The 12,106-nt window shown below is 37.7% G+C and overlaps 1 protein-coding gene across 3 annotated transcripts in view; it reads left to right on the top strand.

Moving 5' to 3' along the window:
• The window catches only part of FNIP2 (folliculin interacting protein 2), a 48,074-nt gene that overhangs the window by 9,876 nt on the left and 26,092 nt on the right, over window positions 1-12,106 (top strand). For 2 of the 3 annotated variants that reach the window (XM_068137188.1, XM_068137187.1), the window contains exon 2: window positions 10,482-10,608. In XM_068137188.1, the coding sequence (XP_067993289.1) occupies window positions 10,482-10,608 (127 nt within the window). Of the gene's footprint in view, window positions 1-4,723; window positions 5,071-10,481; window positions 10,609-12,106 lie in introns of those variants that run through there. The other variant, XM_068137185.1, reaches the window with a different exon arrangement.

Here is a 12,106-nt window from a genome sequence, read left to right as displayed (position 1 = left end):
AGGAACATAAGGTTCACCAATATTATGTTGGCTGGTTAAACAAACAAACAAAAACCAACCAACCAAAAAACCCCAAAACAAAACCCACCAAACTGGGCTGCTTCAGCTCTCTACTTCTGATACGTTTGATTCCATAGATTATGAACTTGGGAGGTAACTTTTTATTTTACTGAAACTGTATTGCTGAATGCACTTTGGGGTTAGTTGAAACTGATGCCTTCTGAAACAGTGTCTCTTGGGTCTCTGGATAGTGTTTGCCTCTAGCTCTGCTTGAGAGCATTCTCTTGCATGGTGGGAGTGTGTGTTCAGGACAAGTGCAAGAAGAGGATTTAAAATGCTTTCTGCACCCTTAGAGAAGGTACCCCAAACTTATTTGGCTGTAAAATTTCAGAGAATGCTGTATTCTCTGGAGTCTACAAAGCCTTTTTATGGGCACAGCATTTCTGTAGCAGGAGTGGAGGACATTTGTAAATAAGTTTTCTATTAGTATGCAGGTGGTTTTAGTTACTTTGAAGATGATTGTGTGTATTTTAGCAAAAGGAGTATTTTTCAGCTATCCAGAAAAATCAATGAGGGGTGATACTGAGCATCAAATATTTGTATCTCTATATCAGTTGACATTCATATGTATTTGTATGTCTACTAAATAGCATTGTTTCTTAGTCATAGGTTTTTATTTTCATATTCTAAAACTACATCTTTGAACAGAGGGTTGAAAGCTGTGCACAGTCTTCATTACTAAATAAAATAAATTTAAAAATGGGGCTTTACAGAAGAAGAAGGAACAGGAAAGAGCAGGCAACCAAGCCCATGCCTCAGGATACCACCCCTAAGGTGTGGTGATGTCTGTGCTGGCCTGCTCATTTAGGTAGGAGATATTAAGGGCTGAGATCTATCAGTAGTTTCATACAGCGTAGAAATGCAACAAGATCTGGTACAGTGTTATAAATACCAGGTTCTGCCTTGTGCTATTGCTCAAAATTCTCTTTCAGATGTGCGGTGTGTAGTTTTCCCCTCTGCTGAAGAGAAGGTGAGGAAAGGCAGAGGCAGTAAAACTGGGCGGATAAGAGATTTCTATTCATCTCCTTTTCTGGCAAAGGCAGTTCTCAGACGTGCCTTGGCAGTGTCTGCGTTTAGTAGCTGTGTTCTTGGATGCCAGCCCAGTCACATGGTGCTGCTGGAACAAGTGACATGGGAATGATGCATTAGCTGAGCGGTGATGCTGTGTGCTGGAGGAGGTGAAATGGCCCTGCCAGCCGGGTGGCCCGCGCCCTGGTGCATAACAGGGACGGTGGACCAAGCACCGTTTGCTCCCTTCCAGCTGCTGCTGTTTGGCTCAACCTGTTTGGCTCCAGTGAAAGCTGGAAATTGGTTACTGGAGGTGCCTTTAAAAAGATAAATGGGGGGAAATGGAAGGAAAAAAAGAAAACAACAACAATAAAAAAACCCAAAAACTATATTAAAAAAAACCCCAAACCCTAAAGAGCATTAAATTAACAAGTAGTAAACTTTCACTTCCTTGAAATATTAAAGATGTACTAAGACACTTCAAAATAATTGACTTAATTTAGATCAGCTGAACTCTCCTAGCTGCTGGAAGTTATGAGGGTTGGCAGGAGGAAAGTTAGGACTAAGCAAAATTTTCTGTACTGAGGAAAAGACTAAGGTGATGGATCTGGAGTGCTAACCTTGTTGTATTCTTTATCTTTGTTTAAAATTCTATTTTAACAAAAATCACTTTTCTCAGTGGTAAGACACAAGTACCTATATGTACTGTTTAATGCAATTACAAGTCTTGAGCTCTCCTTGCTAATAAGGGATTCTATTTCTGGGGCTAGCATCTGAGAGCATTGCTTGGCTAGGTGATTGTTGGAGGAGGGTTTATTGTTTTTTTGGGGGTTTGTTAGGCTTTGGGTTTTTTTGAACTTTATCACTCAAACTGTATGAAATGTGGCTCCCAAACTTCTGACTTGTAGATAAGCCAAAAAAGTTGGCTGAGTTGTGAAACGCTGGTTTAATAGGCTGTTCTTGATGTTTGTTGAAAGACATGTGCAAGTTATGGTGACTTGTATACATTTGTTTGTTAGCCTCATATCAGGTGTGTGTAGGTTTTGTGGTCCTTTTTGTGCATGCATGTGATGTTACTGCTTTCTATCAACGAAGATGAAGAAAATTACTTCCAACTTTCTAAAAATCCAGTTTCTTCTCCTTCCTTAAGCAAGGAGCCCGTGGAATTCTAACTTTACAGTGAACAGATACATCTAATGTTGTTTCTGTTTTTCTTACAGTAGCAAATGGAATTATCTTTTTTTAAAAAATCAACCTTTCTGTACAATGATCTGATATTGAGAACTTTCTACAGGGAAATCTAAACAGAAATGCATCAAATTGCACGTTCTGTTGCTTGTTACATGAGTAATCTGCAATGTATCCCGCTGAACTTGTGTGAAACTAGTAACTATGTATCATGCTTGAACAAGGTGGTTCATCTGAGGTTAATAGTGGTTTACCATATTAGGACAACTTTAAATAATAGTGGGAAAAGAATGTGGTATGGCTTCAGCACAACTCTTCCACATCCAAGTTTTTAAAGAGGAGGAATGATGCAGGGTAAATACTTCCAACTGAGAGGAAAGAAGGGAACCTACCTCTACATAAGCTTTGACAGACTAAGAGGGAAATTTATCATTAAGCAATGCAAAATAAATTCCACTTCACCTTTGAAGATGTATTTTGGCAGTCATCCTGAATGGCTGGGTTGTAGGCATTTTTTTGTGTATCAATTTTGCTAAGTGTATGTTTTGCAAAAACAAATGCTCCCCAAAACAGCAGGTATGATTCAAACTTTGTTTTCTTTCTCTTCTCTATCCTGCTTACAAAAACTCTTTGGAAAATAGAACCTCACAGGGGTCTCTGCAATTATTTCATTTGATTTGAAAACAGTGCATAAGTTTTAGTTGGACAGCTGTAACTTATACAGAAAATTGTTCTTAATTGGGTAACTCCCATCATATATTTCTTCTTTCTCCCCACACCAAATTTTCTTACCTTGAATTGGGATCATTTAGGCAATTGCCTCATGGTGGAGATGAAGGACAGGAAATGACCTACAAACAGCAGGTGACATGCTGTCACATAGCCTGGAAAAACGAGTGATTAAACTCCCAGAGGATTATATCTAGAGAGCAGGGCACTTTCTTCCATTTTCTTTATCTACTCCTCAGACTCAGGGTGCTTTCCCTGTGTGGGGCTGTATTTTTTTGTTTGCTTGTTCAGAAACTCTTCTGTGGATTTTTGGTGGTAATTTCCCAGGTATCTTGGGATTTAGAGTATCCTAGACAGATGATGTAGTGTTGTGAAGCACACCTACTTAGCGAGCTTACAGGAGTTCCTAGATGTAGTCTCTCATGTAAATCCAATATTGTGGTTATTTCACTGAATGTTTCAGAATTTCTTTCGGTCTTTGTTTTGAGAAAAGATAGGACAGAACTATCAATTGCTGAGCTTGGTCTAAGTGTAGGAACCTGGCCATCAGTTGCTTATTTCATTTGCACTTCAAAGGTGACTAGGGGGAGTACTCCGCAACTGAGCAAGTTGTTCAGTTTAGCCTTGTTTTAGTTTTCTGCTTGACTTCTGTCCAGTGTTTAGAGGCTGGAGTTTACTAAGATTACAAAATCACCGAGTGCTGCGCTATTAAGCGGGTAGCACGTAGCACTAGATTTTGAAATCTTACTTTGTTTTCTCTACTGCTGTATTTCTAGGTAACCATTAGAAAAACTGTTTTCCCTTTTTAGTCGGGAAGGGAGACAGCACTGTTGCTATCACTGTGTAAACTGTCCAGAATTGTGGGAGAGAGAGCTATGTAATATATGAATTATGAGCAGATGTATATGGATAACTTTTTAAAAGCAGAGATGGGGATTGTTCTGCAGCAGAATTACCTGAACAAAATACCAGATTTCTTTGTGCTGTTTAAAATCTTAAATATTCTTGGTCAGAAATATTATTTATTCTTGTCATCAGTACTGCCATTAAACTGGTTTAATAGGCACAGAGCTATCAACTTTTGGGTTTTGGTTCTTATTCTACCTTCTTTTTTCATAAAAGCTTTTCAAAATAACTGTTTCAGAGTTTTGGCCAAGTTTAAATACGATTTGTCCTTTAAAATAAAAACATTACAGTGCAGAATTTCTAATGTATTTCTTGGTGCTGGTAACTTTTTTTTAACCGATAACCATATGGCAATGATGACAGATTCTTACCTGCTCCTAAGCTGTACGAGGTTGCTAGGGGTTGTCAGATGACACTTGCTCACATGAGTGCCATTAAGAGGGTGTTGTAGCCAGTGTTAGAACAACCTTGCAACTAAGGGCGAGTCACTGCAAAAGCAACTATGCTTGCCTTTTTTTTTTTTTTTTTTTTTTCTTTTAAGAGGCCATATGGTTCAGTCTTGTGACTACATAATTGCCAGCTACCTAATCACATACCAGGAAACAAACATAGTTAAAGTCAATATTAGCTGTTGTATCTGCTACAGCTTTGTACCAGGCTTGGTAGGAAAATCTCTAACAGCAGCAAGAGCAAATCTACGATGGCCTCAAACTTGAAAGTAGTGTCTACTCCGTCTGGAAGAATTGTAGCAGTACATTAGCTACAGCTGTCTTTTTGCATTAATGGCTTACAGAATACATGAAGATCTCTTTGCCTTTTTTTCCTCTAACAGGAAATTCAGCAGATTGTGCTCCTGTTTAGGGAAGAAAGCTGATGGTAAATTATCGTCTTAATGGTTGATTTGTTGTAAAGAAGTCAGCTTGAGGCTGTAACTCTTCAGCAGGTATTCTGTTTCTTTGAGGGACCTTTACAAGAGGATTTATAGCAAAAGAAAATGTGTGGGGGTACACCAAAAGCTACAAATGGTACAGGGGGACAAACAGAAAGACTGAGAAACAACAACGATGCACCACTTGGAAATAATCTCTCTTATACTAAATTGGATGGAAAGGTTATAAGATCTTTGGAAGACCAAAGTGTCAGCTGTATGAGCAAAGTGACTAGACTGCTGCAAAACAGGTATGCATGTAACTTCTTTGATATATATGATTTTGGACAGAAAATAAATATTTTTTTAGCTGATACTAGATTTATAATCATGTATCTGAAAGGCTTTTCTGTGAATAATTGGAAAAGTTCCATTAGAAGATTAATCTTGCTAGTGATGGTGACTGATGCTCCAGCAAGTCTTCCCTATTTGGAACTGCATTTATGTTCTTGACAGTGATGTGTAAGGTTTATGTATATGCAAACTGAGGCATGAAGGATAATTGCCTTTCTTTTCAGCTCAGGTTAAATAGTGTTTAAGATAGTGCGTTCACAATTGGTATTTTAAGCAGCAGGAAAATATAGATGTTTCAGGCTTTTTATTTCTCTGGCCTATAGATGTTGCACTGAAGTAGTAAGTGTTTAGTCACTTTCAAAAATGTTTTAAGGTCATCTGAAGCAGTTTTTGAATGTAAGTTAATAGGTCACTCTTCAGTTACTGCATGCATGTCAATTATTATAAAGGTGAACCAAAAGCTTTCACTATAAAGGTCAGGATTTGGAGGTCTGTATTAATGGAAAATACTGATTCAGGGCAGAATAAGGCAACCTTTTTATGCCGTTGCCCAGAAGCAAATTTGTCTGCTTTCTCCTAAGTAAGAGATCTCCTTGCCTCCATGTCTCACATTGGTATTGGAAGAAATGTTGAACAAGTCCAAAGTAGTTTATATGGCAATTTAAAAGAGAGAGGAAAAACAAACAAACAAACAAAACAACAAAGCCCACAAAACCCCAAAACCCCACACACGAACATAAATCAAATTCAAGCTTAATATGGAATCTGGGAAGAAAACTTTCCAGGATATCTAAACTGTTCCAAATTTGTGGCTTTTGTTATTAAAAAAAAAAAAAAAAAAATTCCAGTGCTTTAGTCTCTAGTAGAGACCTGGTTTTCTTGCTGTATGAACATAGCTCAACATTTTTTTATTCTTTTTTCCCTTTGAGGATGATGTTTATTACTTCTAATATCTTCCACATTCATGAAAGATCTGCTCTGAAGGTGAGGCTAGATAAGCTGAGCTGTTCAAACAAATTGCTGATGCTGAAGTGAATAATCACATTGCCGCCTCTTCCTTTGCTTTTTGGCATCAAACTCTTGTCCTTTTTTGTTTTGTACTGGCCTTGGCTGTCCAGCCTTCTGGAACTGGCTCCCGTTAGGGAGTCGGGTCAGCTCACTAATCAGGCAGAAAACTGACTTGGGAACAAAACTCAGTTATTCTAACTAGCCTCAATACTTACTTGGAATGCATAAGGAACATTTTCTTTGTGCCTTTTCCTAAAGGTGTATAGCTCCATGGATGTAGTGAGTTAATGTAATTCATGCTGCCACCAAGAGGTGGAGGTTCTATTGTTGTCCTTCTTCCTTTTTCCAGTTTTCTTTCTGATCTGCTTTCATGTGCTAGGATGGACTTCTGCTGCTGAGGATTCATTTAGGTTACAGAAGGGTTCAGGAATTACAAGAGCAGAGATGCGTAATAGGAAGGGTCACATTGATTCAAAAGGGGAGAAAGGATATGTAGGGGTTTATTTTTGTGGTCAATAAGAAAACATTGGTCAAAATCCCCATTTTAAACTCAGTTAATTTAAAAGAATATGTAGGACCTGGTATAATGCATTGTTTTCAGTCAAAGTGAAATATTTCAGTTAGCTGTCAGTCTCTTCTCTTCTTTTCCATTCTAGGCTGTAATGTTATCAGATGTCTGTTTTGTCATTTTGCAGTACAGTGGCACTGGAATGGGTGGAAAAAAACCCAAAACCCTGCTATAATGTTATTGATTTAATTTGTAACTTTTTTTAATGTTACTTGGCAACGTGTATTCCTCAAGCACAGATCTTTTATTCTATTTAGTAAGTAGTTCTTTAAAAGGAATTGAACATGTAAGCACTTTCTTATATAAGCAGAATGAGAAAATTTTTATGTAAACAGGGCTAAGGCAAGTGACATTTCAGTCAGTGTTTAGCAAAGCTTAATTATGAAGGCTTTTTTGCAAGCTGACTGAATGAAGCAACAGTTGTTATCCAGAAGTAGTGACTATAACACACTTGTTCATGCCTGAATCTTACCCTGGGGATTATGTAGTTTTATTGTCAGAGATAGCACTTTCAGCAGTAGGTATATATTCAATACTCATATCTCTCACATAGCTCACTGAACCATATGTAAGCTATCAAGTGTGCCAAGTTGGATTTTTTCAGATTAGTGTAAGGAAAACAACTGACTCTTCAGACATGAAGTAGGAGAGTGTTGGGAGTGGTGATAAGGAGCTAAAAGGGCTCTTCTGATATCAATAAATAGATATTTTAATTTTTTTCTTTTTAGAATTTGACATGGAGTAAACTAACAAAAACTTGTAAGGTGGTGCAGCTGGAAAATAAGGGGCTTTTTGTAAGCATGTTGAGGGTTTGCTATCTAGTAATTTTTGCTACAGAATTGTCAAAAGTAGAAGATTCAATCTAATAACATGCATTTGCATTGTGAGTATTTTCTTGGTGCCTTGAAGTTAACATTAGTTCGTATTGTTGCCTTGGAGTGGAAAGAGAAGGTGTCTGTTGTTGTGTCTGCTGGTTTTGGAGGATGGAAGTATATATCCCTTCATCAAACTTGGTGGCTGAAACTGATTAGTAAATAAGCAGATAATCATAGAATGGTTTGGGTTGGAAGGGACCTTAAAGATCACCTAGTTCCACCCACCCTGCCACAGGCAGGGGCACTTTCCACTAGACCAGGTTGCTCAAGGCCTGATCCAGTGTAGCTTTGAAGACTTCTGGGGAGGAGCATCCACAACAATTGGACAAGATGAACCTGTATTCATGTAGGTTGTGAGCATAGGAGCCTTCTTTGATTAGGGAAAAAACAGGCTACAATATTCTAATTGTCTGTTTCAAATATTTTGGTCTTGCTTCTCAGAAACAACTGATGGAAGAGTGAAAGTTGTTTTTCTTAGTCAAAGCCTTAAGTTATTACTTTCTAACTTCTAAAGTAACATTATGCTATACAGTGCAGAAGCATGGTGGGATTTCTTCATAAGCTTATATTTTATGCAAGAGAATCTTAATTTTTTAAAAAAAATATGTGAAGAACAAACAGAAAGTATATGCCCTTTGGTGTTGTTAACTTTTAAATAAGCAAGAAGTTGATACTGAGATGATTAATGATCTAAGATTTCTGGTTTTACTCCTGTGAAAATGGACAAATTAATCTGTCCAGTACAGAAGTTGGCATCTCACAAACAGGCTGACATTTGCTATTGCACAAGTATTGAACATGCTTTTAGCATCAAGAGACAGATGCAGGACTGGATTTGCTCCATCTGCACACAAAATGAATCTTTCTCAGTGTAGGCCAGTATTCCTGTGGTCTGAACTCCAGATCCTGCTGTGCATGTCCTAGAGATAACTAAGGCTTTGCTTTTGTGTGCAATTTAAGGCCATACAGCTGTACCTTTTCTTTGTTGTTAAAAGGAGGGAAGATCTGTGATCTTTTTAAAGAAAGTATTGTCTGTTGCAGAAAGTAATTAAATGTGTAGCTGTGTAACTAAAGAGGTATCACTCTCTGGTACCAAGGGGCATCACGTTCATGCATCAAACTAGAATGAAATGTGTTGTTTGCCTTAACTTCTCTTGCTTTCTGTCTAATTGGATGCACAGACAGTGGGCTGAGAAACAGGTAACAGACTTTTAAAACAGATTGCATATATAGAGCTGTAACAACACAAAGGTGTGTAGGATCTTTGGGCATCTGTCAGTAATGGTATGAGGTCTGACCTAGTGTGACTCCCTTTGAAAGGGAAGACATAAAAAGAAATCTGCATCGCACTTCTAGCATTTTGGAGGCAACATGTTACGAACACATCTAATTTCCTCACTGTCAATGACAGAACAGCCTTTATCATCCTTCCATGAACTGGCTTTGTGTACTGGACCCTTGTATATTATATAGATAGATTGTATTTGTATCAGAGTACCTTACGGTGGAGATAAATTATCTGGCTTTTTCTGTCACAAAGGTGTTACAAAATAGAGAAAAACCTCACAGCTTGATAATGTTTTCAGCTTTGAAAAAGCTGCATATTTAGACCTAGTTTTCTTTCTAGCTTCGTAGAAAGGGAAGTTGAACTCTGAAATGCAAGATGAAGCACAAAGAAGAAATTAAGCTGGCTTTACTTATAATAATTTTAAATTTGTAAGTCTCTGGAGGGCTCCTAAAGCTGTTGCCCATGGTTACCTTACTAATTCTAGCATGAGTTGATAGTGTTTACCTTGCTTATTGATTTTTGGGTTTTTAAGCTGTAGAGCTTTTATGCTCTTCCCTCAGTCCTCTACCTTGCTTCTCTGTAGGGCAGAGTCTGGAAAATTCCTGATGAAACATCCTTTTGGGTGGGAGATCAGTGTGGCCTTGACTGAAGTCTGTTAAGCAATTTGTTAAACCAACAACTATTAATAACAGTACTACACTTACCCCTAGATGCCATCCATCCTGGCTGGGGATGAGGCAATATGATACTTTTTTTTTCTTCTTCTTCCATTAATTCCCACTTTTCAGCTATGTAACTCAAAGCATTTTCTGTAGCTGAACCTGAGGCCAAGCAAACCTCTGTGCTCTGACATGCAGACTGACTCCTTTTGGAAATGGGAATTGAGGTCTCTTGTCATTGCACCCATAATCACTTGTGCTGTTCGGCCTCTTGTGGTAGTGTAGTGCAAGGAGGCAAGTGGTGTATCTCTGAGGAATGGACAGATTCTGGCTTGAGACAGTTCTTTTTCTTCTGGTTGAACCTCAATGGTATCTTGGTTTCATCTACAAAATGAGATCAGATCTCAGTATTCTATGATAACTTTGTAAACCCTGAAACACTGCAGAAAAGAAAAAAAAATAACGGAACAACATAAACCTTGTCTTTCATTTACAAGAATTCGAGTTTGGAAAAATCATAGCTTACATTGACAGGAATAGATCATAAGGAATTTGATTTCTGTTTAGAGAGAAGGATGAAGGAGAGTGTAAGCCTTGAGCTTGTGAATGGTTTGTAGTAAGAGGATGGTAATCCATTGTACTTTATTGCCACAAAATAGTACACCTACCTTGCAACAGGGGTTATCCAGGTTGTATACAGAGAAGGGATTAAATGTAAGAGCTCTGGAGCAGATTGCTGAGACAGTGTATTCTGTTCCTTTCCTGGAAATTTTTGAAGAGAGTTTGGATGAGAATTGTTCTTGCTGTGCTTGCCTGTTACATGCTCCTTGAGTTCCTTTTGGGTTGAAGTCCTGTGATTACAGCCTGATTCTTGTACTGAATAAAAGCTGTATTTGCCAAATACCTGTTTCTTCACTTAAGCTTGCAAAGTAAGCATGTTCTTCTAACATCTTGTGTTTATAATCTACAGCTGGTCCTCTTCAGAGTTTGACTTGAATGAAATCCGCCTGATAGTTTACCAGGACTGTGAGAGGAGAGGCAGACAGGTCTTATTTGATTCCAAAGCAGTCCGCAAAATTGATGAAGCTGTGGTTCAGGTATGAAATGTTAATTCCAGTTTTGTCCTGCTCTTTTATTTCCCTTCTCAAAAGCAAGGATTTTAATAAGGCAGTGTTGACTTCTTAATCTTACTTGTGATCCTTCACTCAATCACAATTCTGTGATAGCTGCATCAAGAGTGTGTTAGATTCCAAAAAGCCTATGAACACATACTAGGAAGCAAGAGTAGATGCTGTCAGGATGCAAATTCATTGCCTTCAGGACCCACCTTGGGTGATTTTTAAGACAAGTAAAACAGTAGTATTTTCTGGTTTGTGGTTGATTGTGTGGTTTGTTTTTTTTTTCGTCTTGCTTTTGGTTTTTTGTTAACTTGTTTTTTTTGTTTTAGGGCCTTTGCTACAACCAACAGCCTGCCAGGTTAACATAGTTTATTGTAGAATCTCCAGCTGTATACAAGTAGTTGTGATTTCTAGAATTTATTTAGGAAGATGCTTGCTACCCAACAATGTCTATTTCAGTCACATTGCAAATATGCCATTATGCCAAATCAGTAAGACTGAGCATCATCAGCTGATGGCTGATCATCTACTTAAGAGGGTAAATGGGTCAGACTGGTCTGTTAATCTTGCTTCCCAGACATGCCCCCAAATCAAGGTCGTTACTTGATATCTTAGTTAGCTTAAAACACACAGCATTTGAGGAAGAAATATTTCTGACTTCATTTAAATCCTCAAATGATTCCACTTGCTTGGATACTTTAAGCTGAAAGTTAACTGCAGAATATCCTGACAGAAGTTTTATGCAACATTAACACAACAAAACGACATAAGACATGATAGAGGCTATAATCTGTTTTCTAGCCAGACACTAATCTAGGCACCCTTTAGAACAGCCCAAGCACTTTGAATGGCATGCAAGCACACAAAAAAATGATCTTGAGCATTTAGTATGTTAACAAAATATGAGCCTAAAACTTGATTCATTTAAAGTTAAGGCAAAACTACTTTTGACCTCCCATTTAAAGTCAGGAAGGCTCTGTGTGTGTGCTGTGCATCAATCCATTTTCCTGAAATGTGGTAAAGCTTATTCACATTGAATATTCAAATACATTCTTTCTGTTTAAAGTACATGGTAAACTTAACTGAGGGAACTGCTAGGTCTGTATTCCCTTCATCTCTGTGTGATTAACTTACTGCATTTCTTTTCTGTATTTTTAATCTAATCACAAATTCTTTCTGCAGATGGCACATATCAGACCTCTTTTATTAGATGTTTTTTGTCAATAGCTGATTAAATATGGCTACTGGGACTGGTGCATTTCTAAATCCTTAATGACAGTCACATTGGGATTAGATAAGCAATAGTACATAAATACTATGCCAGTAAGAACTACAGAAAAGGAGTGTAAATGTAGGATAAAGCATAGAAGTCCAGGATTTTACTGCTTTTTAACATTTAGCTTTTTTAATTTACTTATATTTTTTAATTGGTGAAGGAGCTGTACTATTACTGTAGTTTAAACTCAACTTATTGTAA

The sequence above is a fragment of the Melanerpes formicivorus genome, unplaced genomic scaffold (genome assembly GCF_026170545.1).
Source record: "Melanerpes formicivorus ecotype bairdi unplaced genomic scaffold, bMelFor1.0.p_v2 SCAF_4, whole genome shotgun sequence".
Classification (NCBI taxonomy): Eukaryota; Metazoa; Chordata; class Aves; order Piciformes; family Picidae; genus Melanerpes; species Melanerpes formicivorus.
Note: the sequence above shows the minus strand (reverse complement) of the source record. Positions and strands in the feature narration are given on the sequence as shown.